The 10274-nt window shown below is 41.4% G+C and overlaps 1 protein-coding gene across 1 annotated transcript; it reads right to left on the bottom strand.

Moving 5' to 3' along the window:
* Window positions 1-2344: 2344 nt before the first annotated feature.
* On the bottom strand, window positions 2345-10220 carry GABARAPL2 (GABA type A receptor associated protein like 2). Its single transcript, XM_048958953.1, has 4 exons — window positions 10064-10220; window positions 9703-9758; window positions 4894-5066; window positions 2345-2905 (listed from the first exon to the last, which is right to left on the bottom strand). Exons 1-4 carry the CDS (start codon window positions 10095-10097, stop codon window positions 2815-2817), a joined length of 354 nt encoding a protein of 117 aa, XP_048814910.1. The 5' UTR covers window positions 10098-10220; the 3' UTR covers window positions 2345-2814.
* Between the last annotated feature and the right edge of the window lie 54 nt (window positions 10221-10274).

Below are 10274 nucleotides of genomic sequence, written 5' to 3'. Positions count from 1 at the left end.
AATTGCCAGTTTTGCAATTAATCCTGTAAACACAAGAGCCATACTTCCTTTTGTTGATTATGTACTGTTAGCTGGTTATGAAACCGCACCTGGAGGAAATGCTTGAGGCATAAATATGAAAACGAGTTACTTACTGCTGGAAAGTTACTACTGATAAAGAGGGAGGAAAAGTGTTAGAGTAAAACTGGCCACCAAATGCAGTTGGGCAGTTGAACTGCTCTTTCTCAGAGCATAACAGTCCTGGAAATCAATAATATCCTCACAAGGGCATTGCAACATTCATGGTGTACAGACGGGAAGCAAGCTAGGGTTTGAGGAAATGCACATACTAGATGAATTTAGATGGTTTGTTTATACCAAAGATGATGTTTTATGTAAGCTTAAAAATAGGGAAAGAAAAAAATAGAAGTGCTGCTGTAGAAATAGTAAAATGTTTATTCAACTTCATTTGTTCAGCGTATAAATTGCAATGTCTTCTCAGTCCTTAAGGCTTAACAGAAAGGCAAGATCAGATGGATTCAGATGTACCAGACAAGTTGCTTTTAATTGGTTTGTAAGAGACTGCTCTCAACAGGGGAGGTTCAGAATTAAAAACTGTTTTATTGCAGTTTCAAGTACATCTGGCAGCTGCAAAGCAAAGCTGCTGCTGTAGAAGCTTTTACTGCTGCATTTGCTGGCATTATTTGTGTAGCTGGGGTCCTAAGTCTGAACAGAAAAGTTAAGAGTAGTTATTTGATTTTTAGAGGACTATGAAAGGTATTTCAGAAGTTGTAACACTGGGAATAAGACTTCATCTTTTCTTGTTTTGATTAGATATATTTGCATGCTCACAAGTAATCAGCTTTCTCCTGCAGTTTTAAGGGCAAAGGTACAATTTTACTCATGTTAGCAGCTAGTTAACTTTTACTTATTACCACAGATAAATGGAGAAATTTCAGCTTAAAGGAAACAACTCTCCTGTTTCAGTAGAAAAGAGTATTACAGATCATAGCTGCAGCCACTTAATTCTGAATCAAAAATTCTGTTTAGAGAAAACTACCCAAAATCCACTGAAGGGGGGATGGAATGAACCCATGGAAGAAACAGTGAAAGAATGTTCACTAAGGTACTGCTATACACTGTGTGCTATTTCAAATAATGAAAGGCTTACCGAAATCAACTGTGCTCTTAGGCGCAGTAAGCGCATGCAGCACTGTTATTCTGACAAGCACCAGAAAGTGTGGTTTCAATATTTCACAAGCTCCAGTCTTTATGCAGTACCTCTTGGACCTGCAGAGCCAAACATAATTCTAGGCATAACATGGCTTTATGGGAACTTGAGTCCAGCGTGAGTGTGATTTACACCTGGAAAGCAATGCATTTCCTGTCCAGAAGCATTTCATAAAGTATAGTTCTACACCATTTGGCATAAAAATTAAAACATTTTATGAAGAACCTAAACTGGAGTTAGTGACTCCTTTTTGACTCGTGAAGTTAAGAGCAATGCTGCTTTTCCAATGTAATTCTGTCCTTTCTCATCAGAGCATGAACTCCAGTACTGTGCTGGCAACTTCTTGATTTTGTTGTTTTTGATTTTGCAGTTTCATAGAACCAAACCTGTGACTGAATTGCCTCTTAAGTAAACATAGTTATGGTTTGATGGCAAAACCTCTATTTTTGCTGTGCTATGCTTTAGCAGCAGTGCTCATAGACTACAGCAAGGGATATTTTAAGTCTTTATCTTGCATGCAGCATCTCTAATTCTAGTTCTCTATTTCAGAAGAGCAAAGCTGCTTTTTTTCACATACCTGTTTCTGTAATATCCTTAAAATGCCTACTTAATTTTCTTGCTTAGAAATGACGTATGTTACATGTTCATGCCCCTAGCATGACTACTGGTGTGTGTTGTGGGGTTTTTTTTGTTTGTTTGTTTTTTAAGAGCTGCTAATGCAACTGTTTTAATATGTACGCCTTACCAATTATTTCTGTCTCTCTCTCTCTCTCCAACAAATTGTTCCTTCCAGTTCTCTACTCTCTGGTTCCCTATTACTATAATTCCTTCTTCAAGGTGCCCTTTATATGCTATGACTTTGTCACGTAGGTCCAGCTTCTCAAAGCCCACAGTATTTACTTCTCTCTTGATAGCTTGTGTAAAGGCCTGGCTTTTCTTCTGATTAGATCTAATAGCTCTGAATCTATTAGATTTAAAATCCTACAGATAGATCCTCTTCCCTCCTTCTATCACTATCTGCATCCTAAATGCTGAGAAACGGCACAGAGTATAATAAATAATGTAAGCAGTTGTATACTGTCTAGTAAATAAGATATCCAATTTCCTGACCAAGGTAAAGAAACGACAAAACTCTCCGTGGTAGGAATTTTTATTGTTTGTTAAGTGAGAAAGAGGTACATACTATTGCAGTTTTAACATGATCAACATCTTGCTACTGCTTAGGGTAATCTAGCAACTCCAGTGTTCTCAATACTAATGCAATGCTTTTATTTTTCATAAACTTAACATCTGAAAACAGAATAAATGTGCATTCTTCTTTCCATATTTTAGAAGCCCAACTACTTAGCTTTATTATTTAATCAATGTGTAGATGTAACTTCCAAAGGAATGAGGCTCTAGGAATTCATAGCCATGAGAAAAAACACAAAAAAACCTTTTTTTTCATAATTTAACAGTCTAATAAAAGACCTATCTATTGTTAGGAAATAAATCCAGTTACAAATGCATGTATAGAGAAGGAACTTCTGTGGATGTCAGAACAGAAAATGATCAGCTATTTACAAGGTGCACAGCAGGATGATATAGTAGCCAAGATCCACCATTCAGAAACCAAAGGTGTTCTCTCCACTGTAGGCAACATATAAGAATCCGTCTTCGTCTTTCTCCTTCTCATAAAGTTGTCCCATAGTTAAGCTTGAAGGAAAAGAGAAACAGCTTTCTTACAAGATGACCATTGCAAATGGTAATTCAACTTCACATAAACAAGGCTTCATAAAAGCTAATGTTAAGTTTGTATGTAAAATAGAATACAAAAATAAGAACATATAAAAAGCATTCGACATCTGTGCTCACAAAGTGTCCAGTGCTCTCTCTGGAACATTTCTGTTAGATTTCTGTTACTTCTGTACATCACAAATCTGTTTATCACAGTGCTTCCTTATATTGAAAATTAGTCACTGGATGTATTTCTGTTTCTGAATCATACATTATTGTGGCCGTCACTTAACAGCAAGATTAAGAGCCTGACAGCACCTTCTTTGCAGCCACATTGAAACCTTGCTTCTTGAGTAAACAACCTGATTTCTTCCTCCATGTGCTATAGTCTTTACTGTTCTGACGATCTCAAATTCATCACAAGTATTTTCTGGACAGTTTCTTTCAGATCCAGGTTGTTTGGGGAAGTAAAAAGCTCTTCTGTCTATATTGCTAAGAAGTGATGACTATAAAATAGTGCTGCTACCAAAATTCCAAACCAGTTAGAAACTAGTACTTCTTGAACATTTCGGCAACTTAATTACTCATTTATTTTATGAGGATAGGCTTGTGGCCCTTCACAATCTAAGTAGCCTTTTGTGGGATGACTGTATTACGAAAACAGAATCAAACCCAAGCGATGACTTGGCCAGCACAATAACACAGCTGTCTGTGAATGACAGATGAAACAGTGACTGATGTGAGTCAGCTGCATAAAGATGCTCCTTCAGACAATCTTTTCTAACTTCCCAAGAGTGTCTGAGAAAAGGACAGTGAACTGAAAGATACAGACTGAATGTGGGTGATGGGGAAACAATCACAGCTTTTTCCCTGTGAGAAAGGGGTAGTGCACAAGGAGAGGAGCTGGGGAGAGTTGCAGACAGTACTTGAAATTGATGGAAATTGATAAATAGTAGATAACCACCTGGATGAAAAGGATGTTAAGAGTTAGTGGTTTATGCAGCACCATTAGCCTAGAAAACGGGCAGAACTGTGGACCGGTTACATTTTTGCCTATTAACAAAAGTTCCTATTTTTACATCAGCTCGAAGGTTCAACGCCTTGTATTTTCAGCAGGGCTGTGACATCATCATTGCATGAGATGATACGACGTGCCCTTTTTTCTCTTCCTTTCCCGTTTGTTCCTATCAGTTCTACAGTACTGAGAAGATGGGACTAAGGCATTCCTAATACTCCTAGAAGAAGGAAAGAAAAGGTCCTCATAGGTCCTATGATTCTCATAGGTGTCATGAATTAAGTAAAAATATTTCTCGCTGAGTCTGGTCAGGTGATCTGGAGGTGCTGTTACACAGGTAAGTGTTAACAAGAATAACACTGCCTCTAAACTAACACCACATTCTATTTCCTCAAATATTATTAAAATAGCTTGTACAGCAAGCTGCTGTAGTAGCTGCTAACATCATGTTTCGTTCTGTATGTAGCAGACAACCGTTGATGCTTACTCCGCTCTACAGAGCAGTGTTTTTCACATTACTTTTAGTCATTTTGCATTTAGTATTTACAGGAAAAAGTTATTTAAAAAAAAAAAAAAGTTTCTGTGTGAGCTGACAGAAATAGGTTAATGATTTTTTAAAATAGTTTACAGTGTTGGCTTTTGAACATTTAACATACAACTTCTTTTGCCACATGGCGAAGTTATCTGATATTTACGATGTAATAACCCCAGTCTACCTTCTTGCAATGTACTGCAATCAGAATGTCTTTTACATTCACCTTTCAGCTGAGCTTGAGGAACTACATATTTATCAATATGTGTGACCAAAAAAAGTCATAGCCACAAGAAGATGAAAATGTGACCAAATGCCTTCAAAAATTGCTGACTAATCCTCAGGAGGGTTTTTTTTTGTTCCTCTGATATGTACAGCCATGCGAAAATGGTTCTGAATAGCAAGTGAACAGCTACTTACCTGGACTGTGGGACAGTCTTGTCTACAAAGAGGAATATTGCTTTCTCAGAGGGCAGCTGAATCCTCTTCCTGATGATCCACATAAACTGGGCCACAGTGATGTCAGACGGAACTAAGTATTTCCTCTTGTCAATATCAACAATCTGAGATCCTGATACCTTCTCCACTATGACCTGTAAAACATGCATGAAAGTGAGGTTTTTCAGGACTGGTATAAACAGGCAGCTTTGATAGTGAGAGACAGGACTCACTCACTACTGTACAACCTGATTTTACAGCTGTGCTGAAACCTACATTCATTTATACAATGGCTCAAAATTTCCTGTGCCTGAGCAGGGGGAAAAAGATGCAAGGTGCCCAAAAGAATCCTGGAAAACATCTGCTTTTTAAAGAAAATTATTTCGTGTTTATTATATATATATATATATACGAATTCGTATTTATTATACGTGCAGGATGATATGAAGCTTTGGAGAAAAAAAATAAAATACAGCCCTGCTAGGAGTCAATTTAATGATAGAATCGCTGAGATCCTGAGTAAGAGTTGAAAGGACCTTAAAGAACATTCAGTTCCATACCCCTGTGATGGGCAGGGTCACCTCCCACCAGACCAGGTTAGCCAAAGCTAACCAGCCTGACCTCGAGGTGGGGCATCCATGGCTTCTCTGGGCTGCCTATTCCATTGCCTCAGCAACCTCGTTGATGGAAATCTTCTGTTGCACAGAATTCTAGTCTGCAACGGGCAATACCAATAAATAGAAGCCTGATATGTACACCACCTCCACTCTTCAAACAACTGTGGTCTTTGAATAATGTCTCAAACCATTCCTAATACATGACAGAGCCAACTGCCCTCATGTGGAGTATAACAAAAAATTTAGAACAAAATAAAAATCAATGTGAATGAGAGGCCATTTCGCCTGCTGTGTGCAAGTCCTAAATGCCAAAATATCTCTTGGGCTTCCATGTAAAAAAATCCAGAATTGTCTAAGTTCTTTTTAAAGCTCTTTGTATTAATCTGTGCAATGTACTGTATCATAACACAACATATACTGGTATGTACGTATGTACATCACATGTGTACCACTGTGACAGAAACTGTCAAGTTCAGCAGAAGCAGAGGTATACCGCAGGGAGCAGTGAAGAGCTGGAGAAGCCATGCTCTATCTGAGTACAGTCAAAATTCTTAGAATTGCAGTGTAAATTGCATAACCCAATGCTCTAGCTTGCCACAGACACACGCTCATATTTCTACCATTGCAGCATTGCTTTTGAATTGACATTCCTTCTGTCTGGGTTTGTATAATCAATCTGGCAACGATTACTGATTTCCCAATTAGGCAGTCGGTGTTTTTGCCAAGCTCTAAACCAAGGCACCAAAATGAAGCATGCCTTCAGTGTGCCCTGGAGTACCAGCTGGTCTGCCAATGGTGTCAGCTGAGCACTCTACCGAAGTACCCGAAACGTGCCATGATGCGATATCATCTGTGTGCCTGTGCCATACCAAATTACACTGATAGAGAATCCAGCTATGTATGTATCTGATACATAGATACATGTACAGATGATATGATTACTGCGTCAGTTGGTCAGATGAAGAAACAGGAGGACAGGGAAAGCATGCTAATAAAATGTAGGTTTTAGCTACATATGAATAAGAGCCAGGTGGGATACGTAGACTGTAAGAGTCTAATAAAAATCACACATTCTTATACTGCCTGGCCATAAGAACTTGGCACTTTCTTGCTTATACCGGGAGAGTTTGGTAAAAGAAGGGACCCAAAGAAAGATGCCTAAATAGGATGGTGTTTACACCATCAACAGGCTTTTTTTTGCTACTCTGAAAAGCAACTACCCACGCTAATGACCACTTCAGAATGCCTACTGACTCAGGTTTGCAATAATTTCCTTATTTTTTCACAAGACAGCAAAAAAAAATTCAACATGCTATTCTGAGTATGCATAACTACACTCTAAAGCATATGGTTTGTTCTTGTTCTGTCTTACCAGATACTAGTCTCTTCTTTGTGCATCAGAGTATTTTACTCATACGTAGGGAAATTGAGAAACCGACCACGGGAAGGACAGATTGCAAGGTGTACACAAAAAGCAACAGGTATCAGAACGAGAATTGAGTATAATGTCTAGAAAGGACCTGATGGTCATTGCTCCACATAAAGTAGTCCTTCAAGGACAAACACAGCATGAGGGGAAATCGAGCTGACAAGAAATTGCCACATCTCCACTACTTATCTGCATTCGCCATTGCTACAGCACATAGGTAATGCTCAGATAAAAGTACAAAATATAGTATGGTCTGGAGAATCTTCTTATTTTCTACAACTGAGTCAACTGAAACAGGAGGGTAAACTAGCTGGCCCTTACAATATATGGGAACCGTAAAGAACACAAAGAACAGCCTGAACAAAATGTTCAAGCCTTAACAACTGAAACTTAAAAAACCACACTGCAATAATCCACCACACATTGTAGCTTCACCATGAAGTAACCTTCACAACTGGAAGTCAAGGCTAATGGTGAACTGCTTTAGTAAAACTTACAGATACTTTTTACCCTTCAAGCACTTGATCTCTCAGCAAATTTAAAATAGCAGTGCTTAGGAAGCATGAATGTCTTTCTACTCCCATTTCATTCCTAAAGGGACAAGGGCAGGTAGTTGTATGTTATCTTAATACATTTTATAATGCTTGAGCCCCTAAAATATCTGTATACAGCAGCTGAGAACTGAATTCCCTCTGACCTACATCACTCTGGATGTAGACTATAACCTGAAAAGAAGGAAACATGCATTAAGTCTGAAAAAAATCTTTGACTGGTAAATGAAAAAAACGTATTTGATATTGTATGGTAACTGTTGAGTCATGGCCTGAAGCACTGACTGAGCAGCTGGGGAAAGGACCTGATCAGCCCTGGGAGCACAGGTGAAAGCAGCTCAGCTGTGGGACCAGAAGGGATGGAGCCTGGCTGCAGCTCTTAGACCTCCTTGAAGGCTGACTAGTACTGCGGAAGTATCTTTGGTTGGAGGTCCCTTCTTTGTGATGTTTTTCTCTGTGAGCTTAGATCTTCAGAGACAGGTGAGCGGTCCTTTCTTCCTTCCCTTATAACATCTATTACACTAGCGCCTTTGTTGTTACACCTCCTGTATCACCATTCCATCCTACTGATCTTTCTGATTGTTACAGGCACCAACTACTTTGTAAAAGTTAGGTGGCTCAGTATGAAACATCAAGCAGAAAAATACTTTTCTGCTCAAAGCGTCACAATGCACTTGGAGATTTAATTCCTGTTACCTTGTTCCCTGTTGCTGTTCATTGTAATTCTAACATGCACCATGAGTTGCAACGTCTCTCTTTTTCATCTTGAAAGATCTTGGAAATGGACAAATGTATGCTTGTGAAGGTATATGGTTATTAGTATGCGACAGACTATGTTTTATAGTTAGCCAAGTGGAGAATGGTAAGGACTGGATCAGCTTGCCACGCTACATTTGGAGATGTTGTAACTAGGTTTGATTCAGTAGCAGAGAAAGGTAATGCATTTAGAGGCTTTCCTCTGGGTTGTGCTGTACCAAGTTACCAAGAGGTCAGATAGGAATGGTACTAATAGAAACTAATGTCATCAGATGAGATATGGAAAATCTTACTCATAAGTAGGCAGGCTGAAAGTGTGGACATGTTGCTAACTGTTACTAAGTGTTAGTAGGGTAAGTATGGTCACCTCCATGACTGAAACATGGTAGAAGGGATTATTACAGAGTGAAGAAGCCATCCATTATTTAGCAGGCAGGTAGGTATTACTGCAGAAAGGAGTCACCATTTGCAATGGTTCTTCAAACAACTGGGTCTGCATGACATGGATTCACCAAGGTAAGGTTGGTTACAGGCATAGAATACATATGGGAAAATCACCTCCCTCATCCAGCCAGGAAGGAGGACTGTCAAGGTGTAAAGAACTTATTCCCTTTCTTGAAATCATGCACAGAATTATCTTCAAGACACTGAAAGTACTGTACTGGGGCTCCCAGTACAGGAAGGATGTGGAGCTCTCGGAGTGGGTCTGTAGCAGGGCCACTAAGATGATGAGAGGGCTGGAGCACCTCTCCTATGAAGAAAGGTTGAGAGAACTGGGCTTGTTTAGAGAAGACTCCAGGGAGACCTCATTGTGATCTTCCAGTACTTGAAGGAAGTGCATAAATAAGAGGGGGAATGGCTGCTTACAAAGGTGGATAGTGATAGGACAAGGGGGAACGGTTTTAAATTGAGACAGGAAGGTTTAGGTTAGCTATTAGGAGGAAGTCTTTCCCCCAGAGGGTGGTGAGGCACTGGCACAGGTTGCCCAAGGAGGCTGTGGATGCCCCATCCCTGCAGGCATTCAAGGCCAGGCTGGATGTGGCTCTGGGCAGCCTGGGCTGCTGGTTGGCGACCCTGCACACAGCAGGGGGATTGAAGCTAGATGAGCATTGTGGTCCTTTTCAACCCAGCTCATTCTATGTTTCTACAAGGTCTTTGCTGGGGATATAATAGCTCTTAGCAATCAGCAGGACACTGATAAAGCATAGACATGCGTGGTAAGCGTCAGGCCCTCTTGCTTATTTGACAATGCACATTAGGGCAGAGGAAGGAATGCTGAGTAGTTGCACGTCTTTGGGCCTTCTTTAAAACATCGAAGGTGGCAAAAAGGAAAATGAATTTACTTGGTGGGAACCAGTCAAAGAATAGAGGGCAGGATGCAGGCAGTTTATCCACCTCTGCCTCTAAGTTCTGGATCAAAGCTGGCCTGGTTACTCACCGGGACACGGTCAGGGTATTTGGCGCGGATCTTTGCCGACTCCACGCATCTGTGCTCTGTGAACAAAACTCGCAGTTAGTCACTGCACAGTAACAGGGCAGTCAGAGTCCTACACAGAGCGAGCAGCACCGCAGGCACAGCAGCCAGCGGGCACCGTCGTGCCTTCCGTGACGCGGCCCCAGCCAACGAGCTCGTTCTCCACCGCCGCGCCGCCCTTCGTCGAGAACCGCGGGACCGTCCGCCCAGCACTACCGCGCCGGCGCGGGGAGCCCGCCGCGGCACGCACGACTGCGAGGCCCGGTGCGGACGGCGACGCAGAAGACAGGAGGCCGCCGGCGGGGAGCGCCAGGCCCGCCCTTACCCAGCGCATGGTCCTCTTTGAACATCCACTTCATGGCGCGAGCTGGGCGGGAAGCGGAGCCAGCGGCGAGGCCCTGGTGCGGGCAAGAAGGGAGCCGAGCCAGGCGGCGGAGCCTGCGGCTGTCACGGACCCTGTCACAACAAAATCAGCCCCGGCTCGGCAGGCGGGACTTCCGGCTCGGCGGTTCCTTAGCAACCACTGGAACGCGGCG

Source organism: Lagopus muta, chromosome 12 (genome assembly GCF_023343835.1).
Source record: "Lagopus muta isolate bLagMut1 chromosome 12, bLagMut1 primary, whole genome shotgun sequence".
Lineage (NCBI taxonomy): Eukaryota > Metazoa > Chordata > Aves > Galliformes > Phasianidae > Lagopus > Lagopus muta.
This window is presented reverse-complemented; position numbering and strand designations above follow the sequence as displayed.